Source organism: Habropoda laboriosa, unplaced genomic scaffold, assembly GCF_001263275.1.
Source record: "Habropoda laboriosa isolate 0110345459 unplaced genomic scaffold, ASM126327v1 scaffold50, whole genome shotgun sequence".
NCBI classification, from domain to species: domain Eukaryota; kingdom Metazoa; phylum Arthropoda; class Insecta; order Hymenoptera; family Apidae; genus Habropoda; species Habropoda laboriosa.
In genome coordinates this window covers 534,949-562,094 of record NW_017100159.1, presented here as the reverse complement: position 1 = coordinate 562,094, position 27,146 = coordinate 534,949, and the positions used below count along the sequence as shown (strand labels likewise).

At 37.0% G+C, this 27,146-nt stretch overlaps 1 protein-coding gene across 2 annotated transcripts in view; it reads left to right on the top strand.

The window, feature by feature from the left end:
* Nucleotides 1-27,146, top strand: part of LOC108577272 (mediator of RNA polymerase II transcription subunit 15-like) — a 38,749-nt gene that overhangs the window by 6,745 nt on the left and 4,858 nt on the right. Inside the window, exon 3 of one of the 2 annotated variants that reach the window (XM_017940409.1) lies at nt 12,481-12,699. The exons of the other annotated variant lie outside the window; for it this stretch is intronic. Coding sequence (XP_017795898.1) covers nt 12,481-12,699 — 219 coding nt within the window. The remainder of the gene's footprint in view (nt 1-12,480; nt 12,700-27,146) is intronic. 2 annotated transcript variants of the gene reach the window in all.

The window sequence follows — 27,146 nt, the reverse complement described above, 5'->3', positions numbered from 1 at the left end:
GGGCGTAAGTTTTATAATGTTCGAGTTTACAGATTTCCCCGGAGCCTGTATCGTTTCTTTCACCCGGTGGCTTTCGCGGAATTAACAAGTTTCCGTGGCGAAAATGAATAAAATCGGAGCGTTGGCAGCAGAACGGGTGTGGCGAGTGTCGGTGCGCGGAACTTTCGCGGATCGTTTGTGAAATGGAGCTTTTTCTCCAGTTTTTCCTCTGAAACAAGAAACGGCTCTATGTAGAAAGCGAATTTAATACTTTTTCCGTGTGTTCGTCCGATAACGAGGCGAACATTGACGCGAACGGACAGCTACAGAAATCTTTCGTGTTCTTTCTTGTTCCTCCCTGGAAGGGAGTGAAAAAACAATTTGAAGGAAGAAATGAAAAATGTACGGATCGTGGTTCTTTGAACGACTCTACTAGCATTTACTTTCTTATTTTGATAATGCATTGATAATTATTGAAGGGTTGCACGTAACAGTTAAACTGTTAACCCTTTCAAGGCAGATTTTTTTTTAACGAAGCACGCAGTAATATAATATTACGGAAAATAATAAACTCACATTTTTCGAAAACAAATTTTATTGTAATTTTCAAAATGGGATGTAGTCATACTAGTCCTTTAAAATAGGATTATTTGTCTCAGCAAGAGGTCTCAGTGCTGACAGAAAAACAATTAAAATAACCGGTAAACAAGTTTATTCAGTGAAATGTTTAACGAAATAAGGTAATTAACTATAATATTATAAATGATAAAGTGTAAAACATTTATTACAGAATAGTTCAAAAGGATTATTCTGTTTAGAGTAAAAGGTTGCAATGAAACCAATTGTTTATTCTAGCACGTGGAATTATAAGAGCAACAGGTGTTGAATACAGCTACGTAAAGAATATTATTTTTGAAATAAGAAAAAAATATATGAGTTTGATAGAAGAATATATTATATTTTTACCACGAAACGTATTGATCAGATTTCTAACTTTAAGTTATAAAGGAATAGTGCATAAAATGATAGTAGAAAAAATTGCCTCTTCTACAATTTAAAAGTTAATATTCTACAAAGTATTATCGTATGATCATATTGCTATTAAATTCATTATCTTTTATAGTATATGTATATGTTTACTTAAATTTGAACCTTATTTTCCATCATTTTTATCACTGCGTAATATGTCACGTGAACTATTAAAGGTGTACACACTTTTCAAAAATAAACTTATCGACTTAGCACGAAATAATAGCACAGCTGAAACAAAATTAAAATTCATTATTGTTTTGGTAAACACGAGCACTATTTAAAGCAGCATAAGAAAATTAAATTTCGACGGTTCTACAATCACTTTACGAAGTAATATCATTGTACAGTTTTAAATGGTCTTACCCACTAATCTGCTGTTTACTGTTTAAAAATAAATTCTTTAATTTAAGCAATAAATTAAATTTCATTGTTGTTCGAATAATTATGAACGCTGTACATTCAGAATCGTTTCTTCGTCAAATAGATCATCCGTTTAATAAGTAAAGTTAACGAATTGATAGACTCGTTATGGTTTCCTGGTGTCGACTATGTAAACAAAAGTGTTCGTTACTACCAAGGCGCGAAAGTCGACGGCTGTGCTTAATACGGCAAAGACTAATCGATGAACGGAAAACGATGTGAGTGTAAAATACAGGTGACGCGAGGAAAATAGTGTCCTTCAAAAGCAAAAACCTAAATGATTTGTTGCTCGTGATTACAATACGTTCCACGCACATTATCGACAAATTTGAACTAGAATTATTCTTTCGAAGTAAAATAAAAATTCAACGTTACTTAAATAATTCAAAACTGTCATAAAGTAATCAAGAAACGTTTTTCTGTGACATTCTACGTTTGGAATTATTCGAAAGGTAAACGTTTCGGTTATTATTAATGGTGAAATTACAGTAATTTTAAAATGCGAATCTGTACGTCTGTCTTAAAAAACATGGAAGACCTTTGCATATTTTCCCGAAGCAGAATTTTAGCAACGTTTTAAAAAATCTGTACACATATGTACGTATACAGAATACGTTTGTACGCGCCGATCCAGCCATGCATACGCGTATAGTAACACGTGTACATAGTAGATAGGTTAACAAATTAACTGATTGTGTTTCGTATCGAGGAGAACGGGAGCTGGGGATAACGGATACCTTGGTTGAATATCAATTCAATCTCGTCGGTGTATATTCAATTGTTCCTCGTTGAGTTTTTAACTTTCTTTTTACACGTGCTGATCGATCTAATTACACGTTAATTAACGATCGTATCGTGTTTCTAATGAAATTTCCAGCCTGGGATTGAAACAAGTGTCTTTTCTTTTTACATACGTTGACGTTTATTATCGAATAAACGTAATTTATAGAACGATTTTTATTTCTCTTCTTCTTTTCTTTTTCTTTTTAATATTCCTACGATACCTCGTGACGTTGGATCTTTTCCTTATACCTTCCATGACTATTCCTTGTCCACGAAAACATGTTTCAAATTTTTGTACTGTCCGGTCTCCCTCGTCTAAAATAATGATGTTAGGACCTTACAATTAAGTACGAACGATAAAGAAAAAAAGAGTACGCAAAAAGAATATATGAATTATTATGCAATGTAATATCGTTAATTAAACACTATTGCAAATAGAATTCGGAACTATTATCGATCGATTTATCAGCTAACCACAATTGGTCTTTATCGGTAATTATAATTATTATAATATTTGGTAACATACGACAATGATGATAATTAGTAATCGTAAACAATACCTATTTGTGATGTAATGCTCGATGACTTGCACTAAGTTCGGGTCAACATGAAATTTATTGAAGATGAATTCAAATAAAAGAAATATAATTGAAATTGAAAAAAACAATGCACAGACTGTTTATTGTATCTTTTTTTTTTAAGTTCTCTCAACAACCAAAAACAGCAAGAAAAAAAGGAAAAAAAATAAGTATCGAAAGTTTGTATGTTTTTTGTGTATTACCTTCTTTTGTTTTTTTAGTCTTATTGTGCGGTGCCTTATTTCTACGATTACAGTCTATTTTTTTTTTTTTTTTTTCATTTTTTCCAGTATCACGTATACCTATACGTATGTATATTCTGTTTTTCATCTTAATGTAATGTGCCTTTGCTCTTTTAGTCGAACGAACTTGTGCCAAGTATGCTAAACAACTGTACCACCTTTTGTTTTCCTTTTTTGATGAATTACAAACGTTTCTGTAGTGCGTACATGCCGCTTGAAAAAACAAATAGTCTCTGCATACCGTAAAAGTGACTTTTTTTCTATTGTTCTATTATTATAATTTTTTTGTTTTTTTCCTTTTTGATCTCTTTTTGTACTTTTTTTTCTTTTCGATCGCAATTGCGCCGTGTAAAACTGACGCCACAGGCTACTACTGATCGAGTAGAACTTGCACACACAGGTCACGCTGAAAAATTTCCGATAACTCCGTTATTAACGACGAACGAAACTGAATCACGCCCAATTTCACTCTGTCTCTCTCTCTCTCAACACAATCCTATCTGGATAATCTCGAAGCTCCTTAATCTCCAACCCCTTTTGTACAGCCATATAAGAAAAAAAAAAGAAAAAGAAAGAGAAGATATACATATTCTCCCGGACGTTACATCATGATGGTCTTTTCAAATTAATTGCCTGTTGCCTGTTTATTACATTATATGTATATGTATATGTATATACATATATTTATATATGAAATGTTATTAATATTTTATATAAACATATGTTTGGATTTTTGCTATTTAGATACGTTAATAATCTCTAACCTTGATTGGCCAAAGTTTTATTATTCGATGGTTAAGAACACATTGTAGATTCCAATTAAAAAATATTCATGGTCGTAATTTCACAAAAAGTTTGACCAATCCAGGAAACTAAACACCGCAGAAAGCAAAAACGATGACTTATTATTTATTCTAATCATACATAGTAGTGCCATGACCATAGAGCGAATGAAACGTAGTGATGTCCATTAATTAATTTATTTTCCTTTTTTTTTTTTTTCATGTGCTCATTTTCTTTTTCCTTTTGTCTTCTCTTCGTTCTATTTGCATCCATGTTACTTAACGAAATCTAAACTTATATACGTCACGCGCATACTAGAGCAAACAATATTACGATATATATTATATGTATTGTATAATATATCATAACAACACAATTCTCTTCTACACGTTAGTTACGTGAGACTTCATTTTACACAGGCCGGCACTTAACCAGAGGTCCCTCTGTTTCTATTTCTCGTACTCTTGATCAGTACCGTTGTTTTGTTTTAAACGTTCTTTCCTTCTCTTTCTAATTTGTTTGAAACTAATTCGATCGGTATCTTTTTCTTTCCGGTCACCTAATTTACCATGTTTAATTTTTCCTACTTTTCCGCCTCTATTTTTCTCGATTGTATTTCGTAACAACATTAATTTCAATTCTTTCTTTGTAGCGATACATGCATATTTAGTTTCTATTTCTATTAGCTATAGCCCAGTGCTGCTGGCGCGTCGATGCTTTTCCAGTATGCACGGCGTGCAGCAATCACATTTTTTATTCGGATATCCACATCGAGGGTAAACAAAACGAACTTTCGATCTTCTTCCAAGACAATTTTTCGACTCTTCGCTTACGGAAATGCTTTCGTTTCCGCGCGACCGAGTACGCGGCATACCGGCTCTTGTTGGGAAAGCATCGGTTATCGCGATATTGCCGTAATTGCACAAAGCTAATGCTCTTTACAGCTTCTCGAAATTTTTCCTCGTGTTTTTTACACACACACACACACACACACACACACACACACACACACACACACACATCTTCGACCGTATCTGTGTAGATTTTTTTGGCAACCAAATATATACACACATACACATATACCTGTGTATCTGATTTTTTACAGCGCCAGATTTATATTTATCATTCGTTGTCTTCTTTCTTTTGCCAAAACACACTCGTTTACTAATTCTATTAATTGTTGAACGTGAACTGCGACTTATGTGTTTACTTTTACAGCTAGGAGGAGGTGCTTTTACATTATGTATACGATCGCATGCGAGTTTTTAGACACTTTTATATGCATATTCACCCGCAAAACATGTACACGCACACACAAGCGTACAGGCAGCAAACATGCGCTGTACACGTACAAGTATTCTACCCCCTTACAAACACAAGAAAAAATCACACGCATAACTACTTGAAAAGACAATCATAATCCTCATTTTCACACCGTTATATTCGAATTTATGTGTGTGCTTCAACGGGCAGTATGTAACTTCTTAATTTTTTCTTGTTTCTTATATTTTTCTTCTTCGTTCTTCACTTTTTTTAAACTTTCGTTTCTTCATTTTTCTGTCTTGTCTCTGCTAATACAAAAGCTGGGTAACGTATCCTAATCGTGAGATTGGAAGACGAAAAGACGAGAACCAACGCGAAGTACGCGCCTACGACAACGACCGCAAGAACGCTGCGTTGACGAACGAGCCCGAGGCAGTAGAAACGTTTCCAATTCGATTCCCCGTGTCCGTGGGTTCAGTATTCCCATCGATTGCACACCGATCGCGACAGAATATCCGTAAACCTGCTGGGAACATAGTGACTAAAACACCAAATACACATGCACACACACACACGCGCGCGCGCGCTCACATATATATTGTACAAGCCATTGTGATTGTACAAGCCAAAAGGATACGAAAACTAAACATAACAAAATTGTGTTCGAGCCTTCGTTTTTTAATTATTAACATTTTAAAATATCCTTGTGACCGAGAAAATATCCCTGCACCAACGAATGCAGGACACGTCAAAGCACGGGGTGTAGTGATCCTCAAAACCAACGGCACAGCTGGCAGCTTATCTCGTACAAATCTTAGCGAAGAAGACAGCGACATTTCGGTGTTGTAAACAACTTTACCAACTTTTCTATGCACTATCGTTTGCCTCACCACGACACAGGTGCATGTCGGAAAGTCCTTTAAATGTGCATTCCATTGTATAATGTGAACACAACGTACACTGTGCATACAACAAACACACAAATTACTGAAAATCAATCATCATACGCTACAATATTCACATACGCACGTGGACGCACGAAATAAAAGTGAAAAGAACTAAAGAAAACCAAATTAAATCTATATTAAAACTAGACTGAAATGTAATAAATTACGTTTAACTGATTATACTAAAATAAAACTAATTAATTTATTACTTTATAATTGTAAAGTAATATGTAACTAAGCGAAAGAGATTAAAATAAGTGCTGTGTTCGCTTATCTAACTATTCTAGGTAACTATTCAAAAGTTTCACTTTCATTGTTGAAATGATTGTGTCCTTCCGAAGCTTCCACCGTTGATGTGTTCACGCTTTTTGATGCATCTAATGTCTACTTTCTCTATGCTTACACCGTTGCTTATAAGCGCGCTCTCAGATATTGAGACTGTACCTTATTAATTTTACGTTGGATATAGGAATCAGAAGCTTGGCAAACGAATTCGGATGTCGTATATTTTGTTTTTTGAATTATTATTCGACCACCACCACGTTGTGTTTTCGCCAATGGGAGGATATTTTTCTCTGAAGGCAGGGTTTTTTCTGATCTATGTAAAAGGCTACAACCGCTTTGGAAGGACACAGTCATTATAATAACCAAAGCAAAACTTTTGAAAAGCTGTCGATCGCGCTTCTTTCAATCTTTCTCTTTTAGTTACACATTACTTTACAGTTATAAAGTAATAAGTTAATTAATTTTATTTTGGTATAATGAGTTAAATTTAATTTATTACATCTCAGTCTAGTTATAATATAGGTTTAATTTAGTTTTCTTTGTTTCTTTCAATTTTCATTATGCGCTTGCACGTGTGTATGTGAATATTGTAGTGCATGGTGATTGTTTTTCAGTACTTTTTGTGTATTGTCAGTTTGTTATGTGCATAGTGTACGTTGGAATACGCAAACGATAGTGCATAGAGAAGTTGGTAATGTTGTTTACAACACCGAAATGTCACTGTCTTCTTCCCTACGACTTGTACGAGGTAAGCTACCGGCTATGTATCGTTGGTTTTGAGAATCACTATACACCCTACGCAAACGATAGTGCATAGAGAAGTTGGTAATGTTGTTTACAACACCGAAATGTCACTGTCTTTTTTTCTACGACTTGTACGAGGTAAGCTACCGGCTATGTATCGTTGGTTTTGAGAATCACTATACACCCCGTATCTTGACGTGCTCTACGTTCGTTGGTGCAGGAACGTTTCCTCGGACACAAGGATATTCTCAAATGTTAATAACTAAAAAATGAAAGCTCGAACACTATTTTGTTAATTCTTAATTTTCATTTCCAATTAAATTTTCTACCAATTGTTCCCGAGTACTCTGTATGTATACACACACACACACACACACACACATTATCTACTCATAATCATCTCTCTCTCTCTCTCGCTCTCTCTTCTGTTTTTTGTCATTCTTCTCTCCTCTCTTGTTTCCTATTCTCTCGTAACGAATACCTCTTTGTTTTTTTCTCTCTGTGTAAATTTGTTCGTATATTCGTATGTGTCTGTACGTATATATCTATACATTCGTATATACATATATGTAATATGTTTAACACCTTTGTTCATTGTATACGAATTCGTATATCGCCTGTGTACGTGTGTGTGTGTCTCGTTAATCGTTCAATTCGTGTGCGAGCGTACCTTAACGAGCTTCCAGCTTTCGACACGTCAAGAGCCCATGCTGATCCACTTCCGATGGAGGAGGCACGCGAGCTCTTGACGCGCTACGCGTTCGAACGAGAAAAACACGCTGAAAGAACCAACGAACATACGAAAAGAAAGAAATTTAAAGCACTGTGTCTCGCGGCGCATGTTACACTCACACGCTTGCTCTCTCACCTCCTAACCCACAGCCGATATGTAACGGCACGGATCGTTGGTCGCCGGCATTAATCCACGCTGGACGTTATGTGTACGCCTATGGCAGAATGAAACACACCATACAGGCTTGCATGGTTCTACAGAATGCTAGGTGAGTTCGCGATGCACCGTGAAAAATATATTGTCAGAGGACAAATGGCGGCCAATTGTCACTTTAATATTATCGTTGTGCGATTTTTCATTGGATGATCCGATGAAATTCGTTGCTTTTGTATCTCCTAGATATTTTTTATTTTTACGATAAATGGTAAGCTCAAGTGCATGGAGGTATATCGATAGGTGTACGGCTGGCTTATTATCTGATCAGTTATGCAGGGTGTTTCACCTAACTTGCTTACCGGAAATATCTCTGCTGGGATGAAAATTTCATAGAAATATTTCCTACAAAAATTACATAGTTTCTGGGGGCCAGTGTATAGTGACAATGGTTTTACTCTACCGGGAAGGGTTAATCAGTTAAGATCAGCTTTGTTCTTTTTTTAACGCAACGCTATATCTTATTTGTCCGTATATAATAGTTACTTCAAAAAACGAATTCAACAGCCTGCAACGCTAAGTTCTTCAGAATCACCAAAAGTCGTATAAATAAAATCTGGTCTAATTTACGGTGCCGCTGCGAAGTAATATCCTGTTTCAACTTCGATTCTTGAGAACGCTTCAGTTCTTTATCAACATGTTGTAAGTGTCCTTTGTGTCCTAAGTGTTTGCACTATCGTGTGCAGACAAATCAAATACATATATCGTTTCATTTAATAAAACAAAATTGACTTTATCTCATGAACCTTCCCCAACAGAATATACCCATATTACTATACGCTGGCCCCCCCACAAAACTATGCAATTTTTGAAGAAAACAGTTTTATGAAAGTTTAATTATAGTAGAAAAGTTTCAGATGATCAAGTTAGGTGGAACACTCTGTATACCCGTTCTAGTGAGAATTCATATATATGTATATGTTACAGTGCAAACCCGAATTCCGCCAAAACCCAATTTTCTTAGTCAATATGTACTGTTTTTTACTAGTTCATTCTAGAATTGACTGTATGCTCTTTGTTTAGTCTAGTTACTACTGGAAAAAAGTGTCCAAGTTGATGTATTTGCAACTTTGATTAGTCAAAACTGATTCTGCAATGTCAGATACATTTTCGTTCGTTTATTTGTCTTCCATATCAGTTTATTCCTTATAGTTGAGAGATACGAATTGGAACATAAACTTGTTTATTGTTCTAAAATTATAGTTATTATTATTTCTCCGTAGTTACAACTAGTCAGAACGAGGATTAACTGAAAGATTTTTAGGTAATTCCGATATTATCAAATACATATGGTCATTTCTAGAATTAAATAGTTACTTGTAGTATTAATGAAAAGCCTTTGATAAAACCAGTTTTGACAAGATAAATTGGCTATTGATGAATTTTGGGATCTGAGACGTAAGATATACATTTGCAAGATATTTCTGAAGTAGAAAATTTAAGAACGTGTTCTGAAATATTTTATACGAAGAAGTGGATGATTCGCTATTTCATTCGTTATATACATGCTCTATTATGAGCTTTGGTATATAGGATGCTTATGTCAAATTTTAAGAAAGTGTTTTTATTCCATATCGGTATAAAGGAAATTTTATATAAACAAAGTTTTACATATGGTTTCCTTCGTATATTTGTTAAAGTAAATATTACACGAATTTGCTGAGCATGTAAGCATTACCTATACATTTGCTGAAATTGTAATTAGATATTGAATACCAGTAAAAATGGCGGTATTGGCTTGTAATTAGTCTCTCTGTCATAGTAGATATCTATTCTAATGCTGAAATGACGGATATCAATTTCACGTTAACTTAGTAAATGGAAACAGTACAGAAACTCAACATCCTTGTCAGGAAAATTATTGGTACTATGTTGTCTTGGCACAAAGATATTTGTGTCTGTATAAATTTTACATACGAGAGTATAGATTAACAAAAAAGTTGGACGAAATTACTTTGAAATATTTTTCTTTTAAATGTTACATTTCATATAAAGAAATTGGATTATGAACATTTCAATTATATCATAAAGTATATCGTATTACACTTTGCATGCCAAAATATGATCTACTTCTATGAATAACCTTTTAATATTGTTGTATTACAGAATTTACAACTGAACAATTTGGTTAACACTTTAAATTTTAACTTGTAAATACACAAGACAAACACTTTTCACTTATTCTTGTCTTATATATGTCACCAGAAACAACGTTTCTTTTTAAATATTTTACACCATATATTCTCTTTACTTCAGCTAAAGAATATAATCTGTAAGGTCAACCAGAAGACTGTCCATAATTCCGGAGAATTCTTGTCCAACCATTTAGAATACGGTCTTAAAGTTTGATACTTTAATTTATCAGACTTATTTTTACGTATGTACAGCATTCGTTTGAGGAAAAGATAAGAAGATTTGAAGAAATTTTTTAATTAATTAGAATTTCGAATTTTCTAACTTCAGCTATATCACTTTTACTAAAACCAGTTAACGCGATGCACCCTAATCGTATCAAGGGTAAACCAAATGAACAAAAGCACGATCCACGCTGACAGCATGGCGAACGAAAATAGCAAAAACAATAACAACAGCAACCGTCAGCCAAGAAAGGTACTTTACCTCCACTGGTTCTGGTTTTACTATTTTGTTTCGTTTTCATTGCTCCGTCATTGTCACTTTCTCGTTCACGCGACCAGCGCGGGACTGGTGTATAAATCGTCATGAAATATCGCTGAAGGTTCATCGGACTATATATTTTTCTGAAACGGCTTGCATTGCAACGGAAGACAAACGGCCGGAAATAGTAGGTGATGCATGCGCAAGGAATCCTCTAACACATGTGCGAATTAACCTGACTAATAGAACACTGAGAACTTGGATGCATCCGTGGAGGTATCCGTCATACTACACCACACCACTACCACCACCACCACCACCCCACTACCACACAACCCCCCTATATTTTTTGGTTCACCTCCTCAAATACAGCTGTCCGATTTTCCGTGTCCTCTTCTAACCTTATTGGGCGGGGCGTGGGTACACCGAAACCAGTAAGCAACGCCTATTCGACAGAATTCAACACGGTATTTAGTTCCAACGTAGAAAGTAGTAATTAGATGTGTCCGTTCTTTTCTTTTTAATTTTTTTCTGGGCGTTGATACGCTCCGCTCTCTGACGCACCACATTAGTTTGAATATTGAAAATTAAAAAATAGTCCATTGTAAGGAACTTTCGCGCTGAAATAATTAAAATTGATGAAATTTACTTTGTTGTTTCGATCGAATTTATCGTTTCGTTGAAATCTGTATATAATGTACGAGCAATTTTGAATTTCGACGTTGCAGTGCTCAAGTGTAATCAAGTCAGTAGATCGGGGCACCGTACCAACGGCCAGAAAGAATAGATGAAAAATCGATAGAAAGTGACGTGGGCTCTTTTTACACCTCCCAAAACAGACCCGACGAATCCAGAAATGGGGAGCTCTTTCGTATCATATTCGATCCTGTTGCCACTACTATGTATACATATCGCTCTCTTGTCACTACTTCATTTTCTCCGCCTTATATTCTTCTCTCACACTGTTACTTTCGTCTTGGCCTACCTCTGTCCGCCCTCTCACACGTCCTGTACTCTCCTCTCTGGATTTCCCTTCTCATTGCTACCGTGTACATATCCGCCTCTTTGTAAATTCCATCTGTACACTTTCCCATGTTTGATTCGAGTAGCTTGCCAAATTATCCCCGATCATCTACTGTTCCTTCGGAATCGATTAATTGCTCAAAATTGTTGGAACATACAAGCCTTTCTAACAGCTTGTTCTACTTCTGTGTGTTATATTTATCTCAAGTTGCTCGAAACAAATTCACTTGTTTTTATAAGAAATCTGTATCGTTTATTGGCATAATATTAATACACTTTATAATTTGAGTAAGTTTAGAGAGACCTGTACATGAAACAGATTCAACCAAAAGCTATTCATGCAATAGTAGATTGCAGAAAGGGGACAAAAATTCTTGAGCAGCTAAATGGTTCGGAATTAATCGTAAATATACATATTGATCATACAATTCTTTGTCATTTTTTATTCAAGTTTTCTGTGTCAAAATTAAGCTATCTATTGCATAGAAATATGTATTCACGATTAATACTCATTCCCAATAAAATTCCAAACATTTTTTCTATACACGACACGTTCTTCATTACCTTTCTCTACACTAACGCTATATCGTCGTCATTTTCCAAACTGAAGTACCTGTACATCCAAAACGAAAATCACTTCCGTGAAAAACAAATGCACTCCTTATACACACATACTTATCATTAGAAACACCAAAAGACACAGCACTCAAGTACCAGTTTATCGCCTCATCCAACTGTTCCTGGAGCTGCCCCCAGTTTTGCGCCCCACCCCCAGCCCCTCAGCCCCCTTTGGCCAAATAGATAGAGTGCCATGCCATGCGTGTTCGCTCTTGCTGTAGGTATGTCGCGAGTTTCAACGCGGGGCGTGCAAACGCGGCGAGACGGAGTGCCGGTTTGCGCACCCCCTCGAGACGGTGCAGGCGAACGAGGACGGCTCTGTGACGGTCTGCATGGACGCTGTCAAGGGCCGATGCAATCGGAAACCCTGCCGCTATTTCCACCCCCCTCTGCACCTTCAAGCCCACATTAAGGCCGCACAATCTCGGGCTAGCATTGCGGTAATGCATTCTCTCTCTCTCTCTCTCTCTCTCTCTCTCTCTCTCTCTGCTCTTTCTCTTTTCTGTTAGTCTTTCTTTCTATCATCGCTAACTCTCTTCTCTGTTATTTATTTCTAACTTTCCTTCCCTTCCGTCCGTCTACTTGTTTCTTTTTCTACTTCTCTTCTTTACATCTGACAAACCTTCTCCAAAACGTTCAGTTCAGTCACCATGCCCCGATACGTTCTTATCTTTCGGTTCTACCTTCACCCGTGTTCCTTCTATCTTGCAGTTTCCTTCCTCGTTTCGTCGGAATCACGGAGAGCATACCGATACATCCGAGATTCTTCCCCTTCTTTTCGTTTCACGAAGAGGAAACCTTTTCAGCCTAATATCCGATAAGTCATCTCGTTTCCCGAGCTCCCTTTGAATCTTTGTCCTCTCGATCCACTTCCTTTCCGAACTGCCACGATGACCACGCGACAAAAGCCACGTCCAGTCATTAAAGAAATGAGACCGACAAGATACCAACCGGGCTGGATGATAAAGAATCGGCAGAGGAGACTCTAGTTACGGAAACGTCTCACAGGAATTACAACCAAGTCTCTCTGACGCGGAACGTCGCGTGTTTGTCGCGTCTCCTTCCTCGTTCGATCCGTTAACGAGTCACCTGTGAAAGGAGTTTTTAAAAGAAATTTCCTTTATCAGTGAATTCCTTCGAGTTGATAAATCGATGGATTAATCCTGCAATTTCCCACTTTTCTTCACATTGATTCTCTTCTCACCTCTCTCTTTTTCTCTTTCTAGTTTCATGTGGCGTGTGCTTCATGTGCGGTTGCCTTGTACACGTGTCTATTTTTCTGTTCTTTTGTTTTTTCATTTTATTTGTCTTTCGTCGTCGCCGTCGTCGTCGTCGTCGTCGTCGTCGTCGTCGCTGGAAAAGTGATTATCAGCCAGCGCTGTTGCCTGTTTTGAACTTGAGCTGAGCTTCGCGAAAAATTGCGGTGATAGTAAAAGTCTGGCCGTTACCTGTACATCTAAACGTCTCGTATGCTTTAAGTGGCACGCCTCCAGCGGGGAGGACTGAACTATTGCATGCGGAAGATCAAGATTCTACAAAGAATTTTGCAAAGAATTTGAAACAGATTTTACGCGTTGTAGCCCGTGAACAAAATTCCTTCAGTTCCGTTCTACTATTGGTACTGTTCGCCTAACGATTGAAAGATCGAAAAGACGGAAATTACGTCATTGTTGACGAAATAAAAAACGCGAAGTGCACGCATATCCTACTTGACCGTTCCTTCTTTCTTTTCACTTCAGCCTCTTTTTTCTCTCTCGTTTACCACACATATACATATCTTGTTTTCTTTCTCTCACACTCTCACTCTTTTTCTTTATCTCTCTAACTCTATCCTTATTCTCTGTCTTCGATCTTTCACGTGTACTGTCACCCTCTTTCAGTTTCCTGGGTTTGCGCCAAAAGGAGCTTTCGTTGCTGCGCTGCTTTTCGCCAATCTACGTCGAGTATATACGTTGGGCTTCCCCCTTAAATGCAGTAGTCCCTCTGACATAATCTATACATGGTGTCTCCGAACTGGTAAATCACATCCAGAAAATGGGTGAATCTACATGAAAAAATAAGTCGAAGATTTAAAGTAATATTTTTTCAAACGAAGCTTTTTCATCTCTGAATAAATCAATGTTGAAGATTCGTCGAGTGCTCATGCACTCACACTTCTGTGAACGTTTTTTAGAAGATTTCCTGTTTTCCTGAATAATTTTCTCTTGGAGCCGTTTGAGACACCATTGGTGCCAAGTTTCGGAATTGTGTTGGCCAAGCTATTTTACTATTACAACCGATCCAACAAGGATATTGCTTCTTATTTTTATTTCACTGTTTATCCGCTACTGTCTAATGTAAATGCACGCGTTCCCGACGAGTCTTCAGTCTTCACATTCATTCGGAAATGAAACTTGTTACGTTACATTTTCCACTTATTTTTTCATGTAGACTCGCCCCTTTTCAGGATGTATCGCCAGTTTGGAGGCACCCTGTATATACACTATTACACACGTATCGAGCTCTCTATCCATCTATCTATCTACCTATCTGTTTCTATTGATGTATATACATATTATTACCGCGATACGTGTATATGTATGTATGTATGGCACTGTCGCACGTGGGACAGGTCACCGAACCACAAAGTAAAATTGGCCAATAGTTGCGCAGTGCTCAAATTACGCGATAGCCGTAGCGGGCGTGTTGTCAAGTGCGAATTAACCAGTTTCGCGGATGCTAGGAACACGCGATAAACAGTCTCATTGTCATCGAACACGACACATCAACGCGTTAATTAAACGCGTCAATTCTGTGACCGTAATTCGTCGATCGAGCGGCCTTAGAGAAAAAGGAGAACGAGACGCTAAGCTCGATACGGTTATCGCCTGATGTATCTTATATTAGTTCCTCTCACATTGTACCTCCAGTTGCTCCTGTTCGAATATTTTCATTTCTCTTTTTCAATTGTTCATTCCCCGGCTGACCAGTTCATCTGTTCACGGTGCTATCTCTCCGTACCGCATTTTTATCTTTCGCCCTTTCCTTTTTTTCTTTCATCTATCTTTTTGTTTTTGTTTAGTTGTTTCTCTTTCTCTTTGTATGTCTGTCTTCTTTTCTTGTTCCGTTTCACACTGTCCCGTCGATCGTATAACATCCCTGTTCTCCATCCCTCCCTATCATTGTTTGTCGCTTTTGTGTTCGTCCAGTTTTCTACATTCTCCTTGTATGATGATCAGCCGTTCTCGTAGTGTGTAGTGAGTAGTACACAAGGCAGAATTCTTGTTAATATCACCAAAACACCACTGTTCTATTTCTCTCTTTCTAGCAGCCTATCGCAGCTATCCAGGTGCAAAGAACTAGTTGCAATACACCAATCACCTGTTTCGGTGCCTAGGTCGTAATAAATACAAGATGTTTCTGCAGCCACACGTGACCGCTCCATTTCTATCAACTGTTGTCCCTTATTAATTATCACATATGCGCTTCCAGTCGACCAAAAATTTCAAGCGTCAAACGTCGAAATGGAGCGTGATCACGATCTTGTAAATAAGAAAGTAGTAGTTAAAGTGATATGTCTTTTACGAATGACACGTACACCACTCTGCTGACAAGCTGTGCTGCACGAACCCCGGCTATCAACCCCTGCAAAAAATAATAATAATAAAATTAAAATAAAAGGAAAATGAAAAAGTAAATATATGCATTCATAAATCTCAGATGATGGGTTTGTTGGGAGGTGTGTGGGCCGAGGACAAAAGGGAATGTGTTTTTCTGAAATTTTCCTGTCTTCGTTAACCTTTGCTCGCGTTCTCGCGACAATCTCCGCGGGCCAGTTTCGCGTTCGTGGATTTTCAAATGGAACGAGCACGATTGTTAGCGAAACGTTGCTTGGCTGACTGCTCGAAGTAGTAAACGCCTCGCGATCGTCCCTCGATCGCCATTTCTGACGTTTTGCTTTCGTTTTCTTTTTTCAATTTTTACTTTGCTCGTGTCTCCGCGAGGATAAACATGATTTCGCGATCGAAACTGTTTCTACTTCGTTCTTACGTGGAAATTCCAAAATAAATTTAAGAATTTGTAAAGAATTCATTTGTGAGATTGACCAGGTCGAGGGACGATCGACGAACGGAGGATGGCCACGACGATAGGTTCGAAACGCGAAGAAAAGATTATCGTTTGAGACAAAACAGGCAAGCTAAAGGCAGCCGAATGGGAAAGCTTATATATGTATTTCTCGAACGATGGAAAAAAAAAGAGATATTCTATGCTTCAAACGTTCATGAACTTGTCTTCGGGGGATCAAAATTGCCCATTGTCCGGGGGATAGAGAACGAACGCGAAAAAAAGGAGCGAACGAGAAACAAAAGTAAGAAAAAAACTGGTAGAAACAAAAGAGAAAAGAATAAAAGGAAAAGGACGAAGGAAAGAACGATAAAAAAAAAAAAAAAGATATGAGAGAATGCGAGAAAGACATTTTCAGCAACTTCACGCAGAAGACCTGCAGCCACACCCGGACACAATGGAAGAAAAATCTCACACGGATGATTGCGGCAGACCAGCTTGTTGGCAGGGAAGTCTCATTCTCTAAAAGTGGTTTTCAATTTCCCAAGGGTGCATACCGCGTACCGACGGGACAACCTACGTCCGAAATTTTCCTCGAGCCTATGCATCAATGCGCGCCATTTTGATGACGGGAACTTCACCCGAGATTACAAATTTTCACCCTGAGAATTCTTTTTCTTGAAATATCCTCCGTGATCTCGCGTCAAAAGTTATTCTTGCCACCAGTGAATTCTATTCATGTTAATTTTCGTTTGTTTTTCTCAAGCTGGAAGCTCATCTGCTTGCGTATAGATTCGACCGAAATCTATACAAACGCTTTTTTAGTGGTTGCTTCTTCAATTAAATCCACGATAGAAAACTCAATTTGTGTATAGAATAAAAAAAAAAAAAGCAACCGCGGTCAGAGAGACGAATTTGTCAAATAAACCGATTTAATCACGCCATCCTTTGATCTAACCGTTCATTCATTCTATCCCTCTGCGTCGGGCCAATGTTCCATTCGATCGATTAACCTCGACTTCGCCGCGGTGTATCATCGACAACGCGATCGAGGATCACAAGCCAGCCACCGTCTAATCGAATTAATGCAACGAAATGCACTCTTCGAAATTGCTATGCCATGATGTCTGAATGTTTTTCAAATTACACGAACACAAACCATGTTCCCTTAATATACCACCTACAGAAAAAAAGAGTACGGATCGGTTGCGGGGCTACGGCTAGAAACACGATGGACCAGCCAATAGTAAGAGATGTTTCTGTGTTCATACTACAGTCTTGATTCGTACAAGATATCATACACAATCTATGCGAGCACACCTGACACGCACGTATACGTACACTCACCTGACACACGCTCGATACATTTTGTAAAATCGACGCTATCCACCACAGGAAAACTTGGAACATCAGCAGCGGACGTCGATACCAATAACAACTGGAAACAATGTGCAATATACATATGTCAATTAAATCAATGTATTCTTTTTCTTGAATTTTTCAGGAACTCGATTAACGTAATTTCGAAAAACATTCTCTCTCTATTCTACTCTCTCGATTTATCCATCCTCCCCCTTTCTGGTGTCATTATGCCAAACGTCTTGATGTTTCTTATTTCTTTCGTCGAGTTTTTCTTTCCAAGATTAGCGAAATGCGAAAAACAGAAAGAGAGAGGAGGATGCAACGAGACGATAGAAACGAAATGATATTGCGACGAAACTAATAAATTTCGACAGATAGGTAGCCGATTATTACAGGTGTTGCCGGAGTCAGAAACGTCAGCCGATATCCCGATGGATGATCAAATGGAATTCTCCGGTTATATTCTTTCGCCTTTTGTCTCCCCGTATTTAACACAACTCCTCTATTTCTCACTTGTACCACCGCCTCTCTATCTTCTGTTCTCGGATACTTTATTTTCAATTACCAGGACACGTCTTTTTCTCCCATTTGAGACGTCACATCGAGCCACACACAGACTTTCATTGCCATGCGTTCGCAGATCGTTGTCGACAACCAGTCCAGACACGCCTATCAGTTCTATTATCGATTTATATACCGCCTTTATCATCGCCATTAGCATATAAGTGTTACCATTATTGTTTCTACTACTGTTTCTATTATTACGATGATGGTTGCCATTGTCCTTGAAAATGTTCAGTGTGTTTCTTTTAGGATCACGTCCTTACCATGCGTCTCCGCTCCTCTTTGTTCTTTTCAAAGTTTCAGCCGGCCGCGTTTCGGTCCGGATAAACGCAGACTGTTGCTGAAATCTCAATTTACGTTTTATTTTCGTCACAAGTATCAGGCTGCTTTCAACGTGTTGCGGGCGAGCGTTCTACCTTATTGCAGTGTTCAGTGCGACACGAACGCTGTATAAGTAGTAGAAACTTCTTCCGGTTCATTTTTACGTTCCTGCGTTTTCAACTGTTGGAGGAACACTGAGTACTGTACGGACACCCATGGACTGCACGCATCGCTCTGAGAGCAAAGAACGCGCGGGTACCCGCACGGCAATCACGCACACGGGCGCCCGCAACGCACTGAAAGCGATCTCATTTTGTATATATGTATTCGTATTTACTATTGTTGCGTTTATTGGATCGAAAACGTGGTTTTTCCACCCTGAAAAACAAGATCGCGAGAAAGGATGGCCGCGGTCGATCGGATCGTAAGAAGACGGATACGAGGCAATTACGTCAGCCTCGACACCGTGTACTCGTGAGAGCAACCCGAGAAGCGTGTCGTGTCTACTTACATGCGTGGCACGTTAAGCTGCGTGTAGTTTTACACACGTCACGCCGCAAAACACCCACTCTACGTATAGACATACACCCATATGTATATACACCTATGCTCGGTTAAATTTGACTGATGTGAGTTGATGTCCATGCATTCAACTTCTCGCAAGCGAGCAGAGCAGTAAACGAGATATAATAACAGTAAACGAGATGCATGTAGCATTAGGTTGTCCGGAAATAAATTGCGGTTTTCTGTTATGTCATATTCAGGGCTTTTCTATACTATATATTTTAAATTTATGTTTATTAAGTAATATACCATTTGTATCATATAAGCGATACACTTTTGTTTTCCACCGTCATTTGTTCTGAGTATAACTTAAAAACGTAACAATGGATAAGAAGCAAATTCGTACCATATTTTTATATGAATTTAAATTAGGACGTAAAGCCGCGGAAACTGGCAGCAATATCAATCGTGTATTCGATGAAAGCACAGCTAATGATTATAGTGCATGAAAAGTTATTTGTTAAACAAGCAAGTTTGGTAAATCGTAAGGGACCAATACTCCGATACGATAACGCCCGGCCGCACGTATCACAATTCACGATTCGGAAGACACACGAATTGGGTTATGAAACATTAAAACACACTCCTTAGTCCCCCGACTTATCGCCTACGGATTACCATTTTTTTAAACATTTCGATAACTTTATGCGAGAAAAAATCTTCCGCAATAAAGAGGATGCTGTAAATACCTTCGTGGAGTTTATTAATTCTAGAACTCCGGATTTTTATTGTCATGGAATAGGGACTCTTGTGAAACGTTGGAAATTATTTCGATGAAATAAATTCATTCTAAGAAAAACTACACGTGTTTAAATACCATGTACAGAAACCGCAATTTATTTCCGGACAACCTAATAGTACGTCGAAGAACAACCGTCGAGACCTAGTACTACATACTTGAAAGGGATACCGCGTTCATTGCACTAAATCATCCAATGTCAAACAGTTTCAATTTCTCTAATTTTCATTTGAACTGGTTAGATTCTTCTGATAAAAATGAGTTTAAACGCGACATAAATCGGATTTACCTTACCAATAATCGATTTAAATATCCTGAATAAACACGATTACTGTTAAGACTACTGTCCAATTTAAATCGTGCTTGGTCCCATTTTCATCGGCAAAATCTCACCAATCCATTGATGCTATTTTTATAAAGATAGGTTCGTCATTGGATGATTCACTCTAACGTACGCGGTATCCCTTTCAAGTCACGCATCCCGTTCATCCTTTAAAATATTTCATTTTAACGTGTTTCTGCAAAAGACTGGAACTGTATATATATATGCAACAATCTGCAGTGGGTCAACGCATAGGGCGATCGCTTCGTAACTGGAAGGTCTGGATTCTTGAGTCCTAGAAATAATGAAACTTTTTTTCATTTTCCATAACCCATAATTCTGTTCGTGATCTTGCTAGCTGTAATAATTAATTTAATACACGTGTTAATGATATATGTATATTGTTTGTACATACATTGGGTAAATGTATAAGTACCTATATTTATCGTGAGGAAAAGTTGCGTGTTAAATTTATGTGTATGAAATAACAACGTATTTTTTATAAGTACACATATTTTATTTGCACTTTTAGAAATATAATGCAAACGAGCTGTAGTTCTTATCAAATAAAACAATGTGAAATTTTATCGTTAAAACTAAAAGTGAAAAAAATTCTGCTACTTACGAGAGAGAGAGACTCGACTTAAGACTTGCTTACAAAGCGATCGCATTATACGCTAATCCACTGCAGGTTGTTCCATACTAGATAAACTTCCAAGCTTTTGTGTAACCAATTTTAATTGTTTATAAAAAATGCACATTGAAGTGAAATGTTCTACAGGATGTCATCTTTCGACCTCTAGATTCATCCCCCCCAACTTCGTCAAAATTCTCGGGAACCAGTCGGGGATGGGTCGTACAAATTCAACCAAACAGATTTCTGTCAAATTTAACCAAGCATAGGTGCATCAGTGTGCGCGATAAAAACACGCGGCACATTGGTGTGAAGGGAACAGTACGCGCGCGCGCGCGCGTCTGTGTATGTGTCTCAATAATATTATTATGAATGTCATATGTATCGTCTGTGTGCGCGTGTATGTGTATACGCGCGCGCGCGCTCACGTGTGTATGGGTGTGGGGGTATTGTGTCAGAATGTACACACGCAAATAGTATAGCGATAACTTATATATAACGTATATGTACGATTATTCTTAACTTGGATATTTAAATTATATATTATATACACGATTCTGTCGTTTCTTGCCTTTAGCCTCAACTGGTCTGTTTTTCTTTTTTTGATTTTTATCTTGCCCTCTTCCGCCTGACGATGCTTCTTCATGCTTGCTGACAAAACCTTCGTGCGCTTCGCTACCTGCCAATTAACGCCTGCGAAAATTATGCCGACCAAAACCCTGTGCGCCCGGAACCTGAAATATACCAAACGGAACCTGACAAAAAAAAAAAAATACACCTTGAACTGCGATCGCCGCACGTATACGTACGAACATATAACGCCGAATGCAACAAATGAAACGAATAAAAAATAAATTTGGAACTGCGTGTACGATGGAAACGACGATGATAATCACCGACAACATTGATTGTAAAAATGTGTGTAACGTATCAACAATTTGATCATCGAAACGACGACAATTACAACGCGATACTAAACATGGGAACGATGTATTATTTGGCGGGCGAATAATGGGGCACGAAACTAAAACCAAAATAAAAATATATCAAAACACGTGTATACGTACACGCATAACACAAATGGTAAACAAACGTGGGAAAAAATGATGGATTAACGAGGAAATTTATACGATCGATCGCATGTACGACTGAAAATGGACACGAAAAACGAATGAAACATAAAATTGAACGAAAAACGTATCAGGAGTGCCGGCAACTGCGGTTCCCGGAGGACTTCAGAGCGCCAGTATGGCGAGCATCGAACTCGGCAAGAAGCGGATGCGTGACTCCAATGATGATCTGCTAATGGTACCACGGCTTATGCATGGAGTACACTTTCCTTTTTCGTAGCTCAATTTCGCGGAATTGGCCCGAACATTTTTACTTCTTTCTTTCTTTCTTTCTGTTTCTTTCTATTCATTTGTTACCATATTCTTCTGTTCGTTATCTGGTTCTTTTACGTTTATCGATTCAAGTTTGTTAGAAATATTTCTGTTACGAAGGGTGAGTAACTGTGAATTAGCACCTTCCATAGCTCTTTTTTTTTTTTAGTTTCGCGGTAAAGTTCGCGATGGAAATAGATATGTTTAGTAAATATGAAGAAAATTGTTTTGTTTTAGAAGTTAGAGCCTTAGGCTAATTTTCTTTCTTTTAAATAGAATATTCTTTTAGAATAAAGTACTTGTTTTAGAAGTGCAATGAGCATATTGAACGATGCGTATTTGTTTTTATTAAACTGTTTAATGCTTTTGTAGGAAGATGTTCTACTGGAGTTTTTATATCGGAGATTCCATCATTGCCTGAACATTCAATAATATTACGTTATTTTTTCAATACAAATTCAACAAATTATCTACAAGTCTAAGTTAAATCTGGTAAATATCTCTATTATCAGGCTCCTATCCAGCTCCAGAATTTTTTAAGGTTTGAACGTCACCATTGTGTCATTGAACGAAAACTGAAATTCTTTATTACAAATTTGGAAAATGGAAAAATGTAGATATAGAGACTTATACAAACGAAAATTCAAAGAAGACTTTAACCCTTCGATATATACAGGGTGTCCCATTTTAATCTCCCCAGACAAATATCTCGAAAGATATGAAAAAATAATTATGCTGTCGTTTATTTGACGTTGTGATGACATTGAAAATTTTTGCAGAGGTCAACTTCGAATTTTGAAATTGGTACCTATAGTTTTTACTGCTGGCATCGGAACGTTTTCACTACCTAAACATATTTTTTGCACAAGCCATTACTGAGATATGAATCGTCAAAGTTGACATAATGCCGGCAAAACTTTGTCAGTATGCTCTGTGGGTATAAGTAAAAAAGAAAATGTTACACAAACATAGATTTTTTGGAGCTTTATTGAAAAGTCATAACAAAAATGCGAAATACGAAGGGACTAGTAACAGACATGTGATTATATACTACAATACCAGATAGAAATGGCACTGGCAGAAGTTACATTCAGCTTCAACGATCTCAGACAGTAAACACAGCTCCCACAAACAGACCAGATGTAAATATCGCTGATCTATTCCTACTGTACATCATAGTAACCGCAAGTCCCTTACAGTTCCCTTCGTATTTCGAATTTTTGCTATAACTTTTTAATAGTGTCAATTGATAGGAAAAAACTGGGACACCCTGTTCTCTAACCTTTTGTACATATACAGGGCGAGTCAGTAAGAACTGTCACCTGAAATAATTCGTTATTTATTGATTTTATCAAAACATGTTTTACATAAAATATATCGCATTCGATGAGACACGTCGAAAGGATGCATTTTGATCTTTTTACATCCTAAATTTTCGGAGACATCAAGGTAATCTTCACTATTTTATTTTTCTCATTTTCCTCAGAAAACGTAAGACATAAAAATATCAAAATGCGTCCATTCAACAAGCTTCATCGAATACAACGTATTTCATATAAAACATTTTTTGATAAAATAAAAAACGAGTTGTTTCCGGCGGCATTTCTTAATGAGTTACCATGCAACTCGTACACCTGATTAACTCCTAAATTATGCATTGGTTGAGAAAGCGTTATGTACGAAATTTGTGTGATTACAAGAGGGGCATTACGTAACGTATGTATTTTGTTTATGTGTGCAGGTAGTTCGGAGATTTGAAGTTCAATTTCATGTTTTTCAATGAAATGTATTTTTTATGAAAAAATTCGAAGGAATGGTAATTTCTGAATAAAAAAGTATTAACAACTATTTATCCTAAATTTAACGAGATATTTTGCTTTATTTATCGAAGCTTTTGCTGATATTGTTTTTTCATGCGACTTTTATACGTATATAATAATTTTTCAATCAATGTATAGTTCAGGAGTTATGTATAGAGTACGAGTTATGGGGTAGTCCACCATGTATATACATTACGACAGTTCATAGATCAATTAAGGAACGAGTCTATAAGGCGAACATCAAGAATAACAAAATTTGCCTTTGAAGTTTCGTTTTTTAATTATTAACATTTCAAATCTGCGCCTGAAGCAAGCAATTTTTGTGCGCCAACTTAGGCCAGACAGCCGCGCGTCCGGTAGGTGAATGCCGTACCAAGCGAAGAAAGACACGCTTACAGTAGAAACTGTCATAATGGGCGACACAATTTTGCGAATATTTTTCAACGAAAGTGCAACATGAATCATTAGAATAGACATCGAACCTGTCTATTCGCAAAAATCATACACGCCCAATAAAATTTTCGAGCACAGAGAACGAATACTTTTACAGTTAAAAAGTCTTTTCACAGATATCACAAATATGCGAACATATAACTACAGCAAAAATCCGCGCAATATGCGCTACAAGTGTTGCATAGAAATTGCCTTCTTCAGGCGCAGATTTTAATTCTTAATAACTAAACTATGAAGCTTGAAATTCAATTTTGTTATTCTTGATTTTCATTTTATTCTGACTTAAGTTTTTGACTTACTTTGCTTATTTAATTACCCCTTAAGTTTTCTATCAACCGTTATCGGACACCTTATACAGTATATGAAGTGTTTCTCAACATTTGAGACGCACTTCAGCGATGGGCGGGGGACAGAAGAGCAATGAATAAAATTCATATAAATATGTGCCCTATTTGGCCTTGTTCGTAAGTTGTAGCTATTTTTGGACTCCAATAATTTTAAATGATAAATTAAATTATGCTGTACCTATAACTGATTCTGCTAAACGTCCGTATACAACGCTCGATAACTCCTTCGTATCTTTCAACCTCGACTATTCTGTTCTATAATTCAGTTTAGGTCATTCTCTTAGTAAGAGCATTTAATAATTTATTAATTTATCGTGCGTTATGAGTGACAATGAATAAGTATTGAAGCTAGGAAATGGCATACATTTGATATATGAACTCGACGAATGTAATTCAGCTGAAGCAAGACGTGTATAGGAGGATCGTTTCCCCAGTAAACATCTGCTACATAGATAAAAGAACATTTCAAAGACTACATAAAGTTGCACAGAACTGGAATATAAAAATGGCTATAACTCAGAAACGTGGTCATATAGAGCACATGGTTATATGATCGTTTTCCATTGTTTTTGTGTGCCCTGTCTACTGCGGAAGTGTGTCTCACATGTTAAAACAACACCCTGCATATATAATTAATTGCTCGCATAAAAATATTATATTATAATGTAAATAATATCGAATATTTATTTAGAATAAATCTTTTTTCGCGACAAATTCAATTTTGTGATTTGTAATCGTTTGCAAGGTAATTCAAAAATTAGTTACAAATTATCGAAGGTGCTAATTTATAGTAATTTATTTTGTATCCTGTTCAAAACGATTAAAAGAGTACAAAAAACATAATTTAAAGAAATAATAGCAATTTTTTAGTATCACGTATACGAAGCAAGAAATATATGTACAGAAAGCTTAAATAGTTCAAGTAATACAATACATCAAAGTTTTCCTTTTTACTTGTATGTTTATTGCTAAAACTATCTCGTTTCACTTCTTTCAATGCAATCGTGCATACAGTGGGATAACATTACATATAAATAACGAAATTATATTACTAATGTTGATCATTGCATTTCACATTTTTCAATTTATTTGTATTATTAATACAGTTCGCAATTATTATATTACAAATCAAAATGGCCATGCATAACAATGTCTTCGTTAAAATTAACCATCTAATCATTTCTCTAATTATAATCATTTAGATTAACAAACCGTATAATTAATATCTCTACTAAATCTTTGTACAGTATTTAGACTTCTTAAAGTTGCAATTATTTGAACAATCAACTAGATCGTCCGCGTAAATGAAATATATTAATTTTGTTAATTATTTTGCAATCATATTTTCTAATTATTTTGAACAGTATATTTTTCCGAATAACACGAGGAAAACTGAAATTTAAAAAAGCTTTGTGATATTAGAGAGTTATTTACGATAAAAAAAAAAAAGAACAGGTATGTCTGGCTAATTTAATTTTAGTGATTTAAACGGCAACGCGCAGAACATAATTTCTGCTTTGACAAAGCTTCCAGATCCGCACGATATGCCGTGCGATAAACGCGGCGATGTGTTCCGGAAACGGAAGTTCATGGTGAACGAAATGGAGAAGTTCGGGCCATTTTCCGGAAGTTCCTCGTAGTGTGGTATCTTTAAGTTATGAACATATAGTTCATTGCGATTGTGAATACACTATCGAGCGCGCTTGGAGCTCTAACTCCTGTTTTTCATACCTGTTATTTTCTTCCCTTTTTGTTCTTGTTTCTTTTACTTCTAACAAGAGTCCCGCTGTGCTCTGTCTAGCCGCGGGAGAAGTGTACGTTCTCGAGGAATTTTTGCGTGCATTCAGGATATTCGTGCTGGTACTTTTTAATTTCTTTGCGCATTTTTATGTACTTCAAACTGCTGACATTTCTTTTACTCTTTACTTTTCATTTCTCTTTCTCTTTTCAATTCTTTCGTTTCACTTATCATCTATTACACGCATTACTCGTGTTGTAACTGCATACGATACACGGTACCGTATAATTTCACATTGGCTTCCTTTACTTTCGAAATTCTGTGCCCGCGAAACGAAATTCTCCAAAGTATCTATGTATATTCATTTCTTTCTCTCTGTCAGCCCCTCTCTTTCTCTGTCTACCCCCTGCCATCTCCCATCCTATCGTTCTAGTTTTTCATTTCTTGAGACCGTTTAACTTATTTTACTACGTTTGATTTCGCTTCATACTCTGTTGTTCATTGCAATGTTGTTCGTACCAGAGTTTACGCCTCGTAATGTATTTATAGATCGCTTCGTTGTTTGTTTCTCGATCATCAGCCACGAATTCACCAATC